Below are 12,777 nucleotides of genomic sequence, written 5' to 3'. Positions count from 1 at the left end.
TTGACATTTTATCTGCAAAACTGGAGGTTCTTCCATGAAATTCTATTTCTGCTAAATTTTGCTAATTTTTATTAAAAAATGGTCTAAATCTAAATGGTATTGAATCGGTGCATGACTATCTATTGTATTTATTTTTTCCTCAGTGGTGTCCGTGTTTGTGCAGCTACGTTTAGGAGTAATACGTTGGTGTGTATCTGCCTATTGCAGTAGTTTTGTTCCTCAGTGATGTCCGTGTCTATGCATCTTTTAAGATTACAGATGTGTCCACTTCCTTGCACGTTAAACAGCCCTTCTAGTCGCGCCATACCGTGAATCAGTAGCACCAAGTGTCTTTTCGTGCAACTTTTTACCATCAAATGAGTCTCATTTGCACAGTGTTGAGAATAGGACGCACAAACAGCTTCTGCTGATTAAAATGCTATTGAGCACGCCTATATTCTGTGTGCAACCGCGCGTGTATCTACATTTGAAATGCTACGTTGCAGTGTCACAGCCGCTGACACACTAACGTAGCATTTCACATTTAGATGCACCCGCAGTCAGGGGCATATCTATAATGGGTGCAGGGTGTGCGGGGAACACGGGCCCCTGGGTCCAGGGGGGCCCCACACCGCACACCCTGCACTCATGATAATACTTACCTCTCCGGAGTCCCACGTCGGTGCGGGCGTCCGGCGCTGTAAAACAAGTGGAAAATGGCCTCGGTCTCCATTTTCCCATCGTTTGCGCATGCGTAGTACAGGGAAAATGGCCGCCACAGCCATTTCCCCGGTGACCTGTGCATACATTATAGACTCTGGGCACACTCTAGTGCCCAGAGTCTATAACTCCGGCGCTGGCCGCGCACAGCTAAGTGCGCTGCCGGGCGGAGAGGAGGGGGCCCGTGTTGGAGAATGCACATGGGCCCCCTCCTCTCTAGAAACGCCCCTGCCCGCAGTCACACACATAATATACTGTAGGAATGCCGCACAGCAATTTAATCAGCAGTTGCACGAAAATATGCTCGGCGCTACAGAGTCGCACGGCGCTCACACGTTATGTTAAATGCGTCTTGTAGCGCACGGTGGACACATCTGTACTTCACAATATGAAAGTTAACCAGTCACTATAACAGAAGCAGACAACAATAAAATGCAAACTGAATCTACATAAGACCAACTTCCTACATCCGACCTGTTTATGTTCAGACTTACTTCTTTGTCATCTTGTTTTCTCATCTTATACTTTGCTTTTTGAGGGAAAATAATGTTTTAAAAATACAACAATTATAAAAAGTCACAAATACAATTTTTTCTTTCTTTCTTCACTAATTATTTTTATTCACACAAGGTTCATCTTTTATGTTTGATTGCTTTTATTTCCCCGAGGTTAAGCTCTTTGTGTAGAAAAGAAAGATGCATTGCTACCTGAAACAAGAAAATAATACAAAATAATTGTAGAAAGAGCTGGTTCTCTGTCTAAGTTGGTAACCAAGACAAAGCAATCCGTGTTCTTTTATTCTATGTTGGCAGTGGTTTGACAAAAAAGAGGTGGGGACATTGAGGCAATAAAGTACATTCTTATCCCATTACTTTTCAATTACAAAATTTTAGTTATAAATGTCAAAGCAACTCTGGTAATCTCCTGCAATAACCCCAACTGCGGCCTTCAATATACTAAGGGGAGATGTATCCAGCAGTGTAGAAAGGAGAAGAGGACCAGTGGGAAAATTGCCCATAGCAACCAATCAGCTTCTATCTAACATTTTAAAGAATGTACTTGATAAATGCTCAAAGCTGATTGGTTGCTATGGGAAACTTCTCCCCTCTTTACAATGCTTAATGGAGCTCCTCCGTAGATTGGTCAGCGCAATACTCTCCTCACCTACACAACATTTTCACAGTTTGACATAATACAATAATATACAAATTATATGAGCCAAGCAGTGATGGGTCTGTGTTGGTCTTGGGCACTTTTCTACATTACCAAGCTGTATGAGCACAGGCTGGGGCGATACAGATGAAGAAAATTCTAGCAAATCCATTGGCAATTCTAACAGCGAAACACCATAGTGCAGGACTGGCCAACCTGTGGCTCTCCAGCTGTTGTGAAACTACAAGTCCCAGCATGCCCTGCTACAGTTTTGCTACTAGGGAATGCCAAAACTGTTGCAGGGCATGCTGGGACTTGTAGTTTCACAACAGCTGGAGAGCCACAGGTTGGCCAGGCCTGCCATAGTTGGAGGAGAGGAATATGAAGTAGTGGCCAGGATTAATACTAAATAGTTACCAGGAACCTGCTGAAATGCCACAACCTGTGCTGAGAGGTGCCACTGCCCTGTAACAATGGAGATAAATGTGGCAGGCTCTTCAGAGTTGGTGTATTTGACCTATTGAGGACTTGTGGACTACATATTCAGATGTATTGGACCGAGTATCCATATTGATCTCCATCTATTTTGTAAGTCCCATATTAATGATACGTGACTACATATGCACTTTGTGTGAACATTTAAGATTTTATTTGCTATAATGATGTTTTAATGTGTAATAAATGTGATATAATTTTAGACAAAGCCGCATATCAATTTTATTTGTATAATTTACTAGAGAGAATAAGCACACACTACAGCGCTGTGTATACCCCCCTTTCTCTTGCATGTATCCATACTGAGGAGCTTAACACTCTCCTCAAAACAGCTGCTACCTTGAAGAGCGCCATTTTGGTATTTTCTACTAGCTCTAGTATGAATGTCTGCACAATGAAAATAGTCCTCCAAGCAGCATGAGGAGGAACTTAAAGAAGCTAAGAGTAGTATTTCTCCAGTGCTTAGATGATGTCCTGTTTGCTTCTTTTTACTTGGTCTTCTACCTGTTTAGTGCTATTTACTATGTTATATGGTAGACCTTGATACTTATACATAATTGAAGTAAAAAATGAATATTGATATTTAATACTTATTAAGAACTACACAAACTGCACCATAACCACTTGGGTTCTATTAAAGCTAAACAACCCTGTGTGTGTGTGTGTGGTTTTTCTTCATTCAATACAATGATTGGGGCCACACACCTAGGGGTAAATTTACTAAAGTGAGAGTTTTTAGAAGTGAGTTTTAGAAGAGATGTTGCCCATAGCAACTAATCAGATTCTAGCTATTATCTTCTAGAAGGTGCTAGTTAAATGTTAAGTAGAATCTGATTGGTTGCTATAGGCAACATCTCTTCTAAAACTCACTTCTAAAAACTCTCACTTTAGTAAATTTACCCCTTAGAGTGTACCGGCCCAGTGCTATTCAGCATGGTATTGTTAGTGGTTTAGGTGTTTGCAAACCACCTCATTTCGGATGCAGTCTCAGTGGTCAACCTCCAAGCTGCAGGAAGATAAATCTGAATACTAAACAGCTGCATAATAAATTCCCCTTGTGTCACAGTGACTGAAGCTTCTACACCATCCAACATAATGCAAAATGGACAAAACTCCAGTCTCCAAAATCGATATTCAAAAGAGAACAATATGGGGAATGGCATATAAATCGGTATATGTTGAACAGATAATTAAAACATTTTTAGCAAATATTTTTTTTGTTTTGTTTGGTAATACACAAACTGAAATAAATTATTGACCAACTGGGGGTTTTACGTTTTAAGTTACCTTCTGTAAGGAATCTTCCCAAGACAGTGAATCACAGTGACTGCCCCCAGGATGAACATCTAGCAGTATATTGGGGATTTTACGATCTGAAAGCAAATTGTAATGATCAAATCTATCTTCTTGTAATACATGATGCAGTTTTGTGCTTACATAAAAAAGGCGGAACACTTTTAGCCAATTCGTCTATTAATCACATTTTCGATGTTATGCCAAATAAAAGTGGTTCCGGAATAAGTGGCCACACACATCTGGCCAGGACCCGATTAAGGTCTGTGGGGGCCCCTGGGCAACAAACATGTGGGGCCCGTATTAAATGTGACGAACGTGGGGTATGCACAGTGGGGATCTCAGTGTCAGTGCCCACAGTAGTGGTGCCCTTTATGCAATTCTCCCTTTAATAGTGCCCAAAGTAGTCATGCCCCCTGTATAAATACCCCCAGTAGTAATACCACTGTAGTAGTTCCCTCAATAGTAATGTCCACCAGTAGTCATGCCCCCTATGTGTGCCCAATAGTAATACCCCTGTAGGTGTGCCCCCTGTGGTAGTGGCTCCAGTAGTAATACCCCCTGTAGTAATGCCCCTAATAGTAAGGCTCCCTCTGTAGTAGTGCCCCAGTAGTAATGCCCTGCCTTCAAGTAGTAGAGCCCCCAATAGTAATGCCCCCAGAAGTGGTGCCCCAAATATTAATGCCCCCTGAGTAATGCCCCCAGGTGTAATGCCCCTGCCCCCCCACCGAGTAATGCCCCCAGGTGTAATGCCCCCCCTCCCCAAGTAATGCCCCCAGGTGTAATACCCCCCCTCCCAAAGTAATGCCCCCCCTCCCCAAGTAATGCCCCCAGTACAAAAAGCCGCTTGCACTACAAAATAAAAAAAGAGCTATTACTTACCTTAAGCCCCACTCCCGCTTCCGCTGCAGTCCACGCCGCACTGTGTGAGCCGGAGCCCGAAGCTCACGAGTGAGCTCCAGTCTCCGGCTGCCGCTGCGGGGAGGGAGCCGGGCGCCCGCTGATTACAATCTCAGCGGGCGTCTGGCAAATGGTGCCTCCCTGCGGCGCCGAGGTTGGGTTGGGTTGGGTTGAACTGGTTCCGTCTCCTCCGGTTCATTTTAACCCCGATGGGTGTGGGGGCACTTCAGGTGTGGGGGGCCAGGGACGATCGCCCCTGTCGCCCCCCTTACCCCTTAATCCGGCCCTGTATCTGGCACATCACACATTTTACGAGTGTTTAGTTTCAGAGGAGCAAATGTGGGCAGCCTCGGAATTTAGCCATTTGTTTTAGGGCAAAACCGACCTGCAAATGTTGTTTCTTTACTAAAAACACCAATCGTGGGTGTGGCTACTCCCACTGAGGTTGGATGGGTATCATTCTTCGTATTGGGGTGATCTACAGACCACCAGGTGAGGAAGAGGAGCTGGACCATAAACTATTGCAGGACATCACTAAAATGGCATTAAAAGGAGGAGAGGTTATAATCATGGGAGATTTTAATCTACCAGATATAAACTGGGAGGTGTCTGTGGTAAGTTCCACTAGAAGTAGGGAGATCCTGAATTCATTGCAGGGAGCCTCCCTCCAGCAATTGGTGAGTGAGCCCACTCGGAAAGACGCAATATTAGACTTAATACTTACAAATGGAGACAGAATATCTGATGTAAAAGTGGGTGAAAACCTGGAATTCAGTGATCATCAAGCAGTATGGTTCAGAATAAGGACAGATACTGACTCACCCCATACAAAAACAAAGGTGTTAGATTTTGGGAAGGCTGATTTTGCAGCGATGGGAAGATGTGTAAGCGAATCTTTTACAGAGTGGAGGAACTTGAAAGGAGTGCAGGAGAGGTGGGAAAATTTAAAAAGTGCAATATTAAAGGCAACAGACCTTTGAATCAAAAGGGTTAGGAAAACCACAAGGGAAAGGAAGCCAGTGTGGTATGGGAAAGAGGTAGCGAGTATTGTGAAAGCAAAAAAGATGGCCTTTAGGAAATACAAGCAGATGCTAAATAATGAGGACAAAGAGGTGTATCTTGTAAAACAGAAGGAGGCTAAGAAAGTAATCAGATGTGCAAAGGCAAAAGCTGAGGAGAAAATGGCACAGTCAGTGGGTAAAGGGGGCAAAACTTTTTTTTAAGTATATACAGTAAGCGAAAGGAGAAAAACAAAAAGGTGGAATAAAAAGACTAAAGGCAGAAAGAGAGAGTCTTGTTGAGGGAGACAATGTAATAGCTGATCATCTTAATAATTATTTTTGTTCAGTATTCACTACTGAAAGAGAGGGCAAGGGGCCACAGATAAGTTGCAGGTGTATCAGAAAAATGAGGTAGGAACAAGCACATTTACAGAGGAGAAGATCCTATCAGAACTCTCAAAACTGAAAGTGGATAAATCAATGGGGCCAGATGGGATACATCCAAGGATACTAAAAGAGCTTAAAGGGGTGCTGGTCACACCATTAACAGAAGTATTCAACCAGTCACTAGCTACTGGAGTAATTCCAGAGGACTGGAAAAGAGCAAACGTCCCACTGCACAAAAGTGGAAGCAAGGAAAAGGCAAGCAACTACCGACCAGTGAGCCTTACATCAGTAGTAGGAAAATTGGTGGAAACTCTTAGAAGTCATAGATTATCTCAAATTCAGCAATTTGCAGGAACCCACACACCATGGATCTACTGGGGGGAGATAATGTCAAACAAATCTTATTGACTTTTTTGACTGGGTGACTAAGGAAATAGATAAAGAGGGGGGCATAGATATAGCTTATCTAGACTTTAGTAAGGTTTTTGACACTGTTACACATCACAGACTGTTAAATAAACTGGAAAGCATGAGATTGGATACAGAGATAGTTGAATGGAGAAGATCATGGCTGCAGGATAGGAAACAGAGAATTGTAGTAAACGGAGTGCAGTCTCAAGAGGGAAATGTTACCAGTGAAGTACCTCAGGGATCAGTACTTGGACCAGTGCTTTTTAATATCTTTATTTGTGACATTGCAAATGGTATTGAAGGGAAACTATGTCTTTTTGCAGATGACACAAAGGTATGCAACAGGGTAGACACACCAGGAGGAGTAAAACAAATGATTGATGATCTAGGCAGACTAGAGGAATGGTCAAGAATGTAGCAACTACAGGTTAATGCCAAAAAATTCAAGATCATGTACTTGGGTCTCAAAAATCCAAAGGCTAAATATAGTATTAATGGTACTATACTGGAAACTACTGAAGATTAAAGGGATCTAGGAGTCACTATTTCAGGTGACTTAAAGGCAAGCAAACATTTTAACAAAGAAATGAGGGAGGGAAGTCAGATGCTTGGTTGCAAAGGGAGAGGAATCAGTAGCAGAAAGAAAGAAGTGATAATACCACTGTATAGGTCATTGGTACGTCCTCATCTCGAATACTGTGTTCAGTTCTGGAGCCCATATCTCCAGAAGGATATTAATACATTAGAGAGTGTACAAAGAAGGGCAACTAAAATGGTGCAAGGTCTATACCACAAAACATACCAGGAAAGACTAAAAGATCTTAATATGTATAGTTTGGAGCAGAGAAGGGAAAGGGGGGACATGATAGAAACGTTCAAATATATAAAGGGTTTTAACAAGGTAAAGGAAGGAGACATTCTTCAAAGAAAGAGAAGTATTAGAAGAAGAGGACATGTTCTGAAACTGGAGGGTGGTAGGTTCAGGGGAAATTTGAGAAAAAATTCACAGAAAGGGTAGTGGACAAGTGGAATAGCCTCCCATCAGAGGTGGTAGAGGCTAAGACAACAGAGCAATTTAAAACATGCATGGGATAGACATAAGGATATCCTTCAGAAGAAGAAAGGATCAATAAGGGTTGAGGTAACAATATGTTTAAAAATGGGGCAGACTAGATTGGACCAAGTGGTTCTTATCTGCTGTCAAATTCTATGTTTCTATGACACTGACTTGGAATCATAACGCAAAGGTTGAGGCCATTTGACATAATTCCATTGACTAGTGAAGGAGCATTATTACCCCACTGTATGCTGTAGGACAGGACCTTATTTTGTTTTTAATCCACTGCACTTAGTATTAATTTATGTCATTTTGTGAACACTTTTAGGTATTTACTTGCAGCTTGTGAGACCGAATAAAATATTAATCGACTACCTTCCTTATGTGAAGGGCCTAAATTGATGGTGCCATGTTTGGAGTCCTGGTATGGATGCTTGTACAACACCTTCATTTTTAACAAACCTTCAAATGTTTCAAACCTTTTAATTACCTGGTAAAGTGGAACTTTGGAAATACTGTACTGCAGCTGCCCTAAGTTTTTTCACATATCGTAGCAATCCATGTAGTGGAACGCGCTGGTCATTTTCATATGCCGTTATTAGGACTGAAGGATATTTCTACGACCAAGAATGAAAATGGCATATTAAATCCGAATATAATAAAATTAAGTGGAACAAATAAATTAAAACTGATGTTTACCGTAATGGAATAATTTAGGCTTTTTTGAATGGGATAGGACCCCTGGGATCTTAGCTAGATTGAATCATCTTTACTGAAACTTAACACACATAAATTTTCTTAATTGCAAAACACAATGCAGAGACAGTCAAATGGTGAAAATAATTAAATATCTGGAAATTAAAACAAAAACAGTCATATGCGAAATGTTAATACTCTTTTTCCGTTTATCAATGTGGTCTAGCAATTAGCTGCATGGACACACTTCCTCTTTCATCTATGTAAGGGAACTGGACACTGTTGTAATGAGGCATGGCCCTGAAGCCTAAACAATTTTCAATTTACCAACAATCAAAGCATACCGGGAACTATTTCAAAGTTGGCGCTGGAGCTGGGCACGGTTTTCCTGGCTTCCATTGGCAGTTCTTTCAAACATACTGCTTAAAAAGAAAAAAAATTCTCTATAGCTGGAATGCCTATAGCAGATACAGCTGAAGGATGCATGGAGTTCTGCCCCACCTACGGGAACTTTGTTGAATGACTGGTTCTCCCTTGGTGCTTTCAACCAGGGGTCATTGTAGCTCTCCTCTGCAGCACATGATGAGACAGCTTGGGTTCAATGCCTGGAAAAGTCAGTGCAGATTTAACAGCCCTTGGAAAAGATCATAGAAGCTGATACCTCTTTTAGACCAAGGAAGTGCCACTACTTTGTAGTCAGACCTCCAGAGTTCATTGTGTCCACGGAGACCAGAGACAAAAATTTACATGTTCCAATCAGGAATGTAAACCAGTATCTTCTCAGATTTGCCGTTCAGGTCCATAATTTTCACTTTCAAAGCTCCTTGATAAAAACAACCTTGTCGAAACGCGTTGAAGTTAGTCATGTGGATGCGAGGAGAGAGCCAACCCGGAAGAAGTCATTGCAGCGGGGTACGGAGACTATTGTGCACTAGGCACCCAGGGATCAGCGTCCTCCAGCCTCTATTTCTACAAGCGTGAGTCATCTGCAACCCGTTATGCGGCCACTCCTGGCCCCATGTTTTTCATGCCAAAAGGTTGTATAATACATTTCCAATATTATAGAGAGTACTTTCAGTGCTGGACATTGTATTTTATTTGATTTGCATCAACCTATTTGGATTTCAGGTTTTCTACAAGTTTGTATATTTGCAGTCTGCTATATCTATGGATTGCTAAAAGAAAATACATGCTGGTATTGGCTTTCCACTTGGTACGCAGATACAATTTTTTATACAATTCATGCATTATTAGGGCATGTTGGAGTCATAATCCCGCTAATTAAGTCAAGAGGAAGAGCTACGGAAAGAAATATATGGATGCCATTCCCCTCATGTGTCTGGTGTAAGCACAATACCTTAAGGGGATAAATCTCCTAAAGATTGTGGAGAGTACCACATTTTTCATCCCGAGCACAGTATGGTAATTGTGAATAATTGATACACTCTGATGTGATCTTATTTTTCTCCATTTATACAGCATACTATGGTGGACCCTTTTAAAAAAAAACAACACACAAATATGTCTTGACGGATATATCATTTGTAAAGACTTTATTTGGGACACTCATTGGCGATACCTTTGTTTTTGTTTTTTTAAATATCTATTTGTGGAAATAGCCTGCCATTCATAAAGACTGAATGCATTGATTGACTTTTGGATATACTTAGGCGCCAGGGGAAGCTATCTGTTTATGCTTTCTTGGGGCTTCTGTTCAACACCGGTTAGAAGATGGTGTCCTTACCGAAGGAGAAGAATCTCTCGCTACAGGGACTACTGAAGTTCTTGGTGGGCTGCACGGGGTCCCAGCTGAGCAGCTTTGTCAGGCAGCTGCCTGGATTGCGGTACACACATTAACTAAATTCAGATTTAACATTTTTCTGCTGAAGATGCCAGGTAAGGTGCTGCTCATCACAACCTCAGAGCTTGCCCTCCATTGGGGCATCTTTTAGATGGTCAAGGTGTTACTCACATGGATGAGAGAGTGGGAATTTTATACTTACTTGAAATCCATTTCTCAGAGTCTATTCGGGGACACATAATGCCCACCATTTACATCCTCGTTCTTGAATGTTCACCTTTTTGAGGTTCTTGTTTGCATACAACATTGCTCTCTCTTCTCTCGCGCTCATTTGGTTCTTTGTCACTTTGTTGTTGGAAAAAATAGTTTTTGGCAGGCTATGGGATTATGAAGGGGGAGAATCTTAAAACTTTTTGGATGCAAACTCAAAAGTGCCCGGATGCCCCTATATCCTAAGGGACTTAACCAGTTATTTAGTAAATTTATTTGGAATGAAGGGTTTATTAGTTTTCGAAATAATATCACTGTCAAGGCTTTTAAGAACACTTATTTATATTTTTTAAATAAATCACCTAAATATTGTCTGTATTGTTTTTTTTCTTGTGCAATATAATAATTGGAAGCGCAGAAAAAAAAATGTCCAAATATTTACAGATGTTTACATCACAGTTATGTTCGTTCAGCCTCATGTTTATCCCATATAATTAAAAATCAATGTAATGTTACATTATGACGACTGTGCTTGGTCCATCTGTAAAATACCGGTCCTTGTATTGTTCCTACCTGTGGCTTGATATTCTCATAAGGGCAATACGCTTGTATAGATATGTAGTGTCGTATGTTAAGCAATGGATTTCCCCACTCTTCTTGTTCTTCAATCGTCAACGGTAGCGATGTGTCCAGCATTGTATTCAGCACATCCACGAAAGGGGCCTGGCAAATTTAAACTTGGGTAAATCAGCAATTCACAGGTTTTTAAAGGGAAACTTTGAAAGAGCATGCTCCCAAATAATATGAGATATGGTAAGAACTTACCCTTGTTATCTCTATTTCTACGAAGTCCATAGGGTTCCACAGGATACCTTGGGGTATAGGTGTGACGTCAGTCGCAGGGCACCAAAGAGTTAAGCTTTCAGCCTCCCAGGATGCACTAGGTCCCCCTCCTATACCCCGCCCCCGGGCCAAGGCACCTCAGGTTAGTTACCAAGCCATAGGAGGAGAAGGAAGAGAGAGAACAAAGATCTGGACACATACAAGAATCACATTCTCACCAGAGGGAGACGGAAAACCGGTGACCAGAGCAAAGCCCATCTGCAGCACAGGTGCGACAGGGCGGGAGTCCTGTGGAACCCTATGGACTTCGTAGAAATAGAGATAACAAGGGTAAGTTCTTACCATATCTCATATTTTCTACTTCAGGGTCCATAGGGTATCCACAGGATACCTTGGGGATGTCCCAAAGCAGTATCCTTTAAGGGTGGGGACGCTCCTGTGCAGAAAGGAGAATCCGCCGCCCGAAGGAAGCATCCTGAGAGGCGAAGGTGTCAAACCTGTAATACCTCACGAAGGTATGGACAGAAGACCACGTAGCAGCCTTGCAGATCTGAACTGCCGAGGCACCACGTCGAGCTGCCCACGAAGGACCCACAGACCTAGTGGAATGAGCCTTCAGAGAAGGAGGGACCGGTAGGCCTTCATGAAGATAAGCTTCAGAAATAGCCATACGGATCCAGGCTGCCAAAGTTTGCTTTGAAGCAGGCCAACCCTTTTTACGGAAGCCAAAGAGGACAAACAAAGCGTCCGACTTCCTAAACGAAGAAGTGCGGTCAACATAAGTCCTTAAGGCCCGCACAACATCCAAAGAGGCCTCACCCACGGAAAGACCCGGTGAGTTAAAGGCCGGAACAACTATTTCCTCGTTAATATGAAACTGGGAAACAACTTTGGGAAGAAACTCGGGCCGAGTGCGGAGCACTGCCCTGTTCCCATAAAAAACCAAGAAAGGGGGTCTACAAGAAAGAGCCCCTAACTCAGAAACACGTCTGGCCGAAGCAATGGCCAGAAGGAAAACAGTCTTAGCTGTTAGCCATTTAAGATCCACTGAGCCCAGTGGTTCAAACGGCGGTCCTTGGAGAGCCCTCAGGACCACAGCCAAATCCCAAGGCGCCACAGGTGGAACAAAGGGCGGCTGAATGCGGAGAACACCCTGCATAAAGGTGCGCACATCCGGGATTGTAGCAATCCTACGGTGAAACCAGACAGATAGGGCCGAAACCTGTACCTTCAAAGAAGCAAGGCGAAGCCCATGATCTAGTCCCGCTTGCAGGAAGGCGAGAATCCGAGACAGACGAAACTCCCGCGGTGCATAACCTCTCGGTCGACACCACTGGAAGAACGTATGCCACACGCGATGGTATATCCTCGCGGAAGACGGTTTCCGAGCTCGCAACATGGTACGCACCACAGAGCTGGAAAACCCCCGGGACCTCAGCATGGCCGTCTCAACAGCCACGCCGTCAAAGACAGCAGAGTCAGGTCCGGGTGAAGGCAAGGACCCTGAGACAGAAGGTCCGGTCGTAGCGGCAACCGCAGAGGAATGTCCACGGACAGACCCTGAAGGTCTGAGAACCAGTGCCGTCTGGGCCACGCGGGAGCTATCAACAGGAGCGTCCCTCCTTCCTGTTTGAATTTCCGGATTACCCGTGGAAGAAGGGAGACCGGAGGGAACAGGTATGCGAACCGGAACGTCCACCGGACGGACAGAGCATCCACCAGAGACGCCCCTTCGTCTCTTGTGCGAGACCCGTACACCGGCAACTTGTTGTTGTGCCGGGACGCCATGAGGTCGATTTCTGGAAGACCCCACCTGTCCACCAGTAGTTGAA

General features: G+C 43.2%; 1 protein-coding gene across 2 annotated transcripts in view; it reads right to left on the bottom strand.

The window, feature by feature from the left end:
- Positions 1-948: 948 nt before the first annotated feature.
- The window catches only part of PREPL (prolyl endopeptidase like), a 76,184-nt gene continuing 64,355 nt past the window's right edge, over positions 949-12,777 (bottom strand). For both annotated transcript variants that reach the window (XM_088477270.1, XM_088477269.1), the window contains exons 12-15: positions 10,676-10,825; positions 7,886-8,012; positions 3,634-3,719; positions 949-1,406 (exon numbers count right to left, since the gene is read on the bottom strand). In XM_088477270.1, the coding sequence (XP_088333396.1) occupies positions 1,332-1,406; positions 3,634-3,719; positions 7,886-8,012; positions 10,676-10,825 (438 nt within the window). In that variant the 3' untranslated portion in view covers positions 949-1,331. The remainder of the gene's footprint in view (positions 1,407-3,633; positions 3,720-7,885; positions 8,013-10,675; positions 10,826-12,777) is intronic.

This window comes from Taudactylus pleione, unplaced genomic scaffold (assembly GCF_031769625.1).
Source record: "Taudactylus pleione unplaced genomic scaffold, aTauple2 ptg000201l, whole genome shotgun sequence".
Lineage (NCBI taxonomy): Eukaryota > Metazoa > Chordata > Amphibia > Anura > Myobatrachidae > Taudactylus > Taudactylus pleione.
This window is presented reverse-complemented; position numbering and strand designations above follow the sequence as displayed.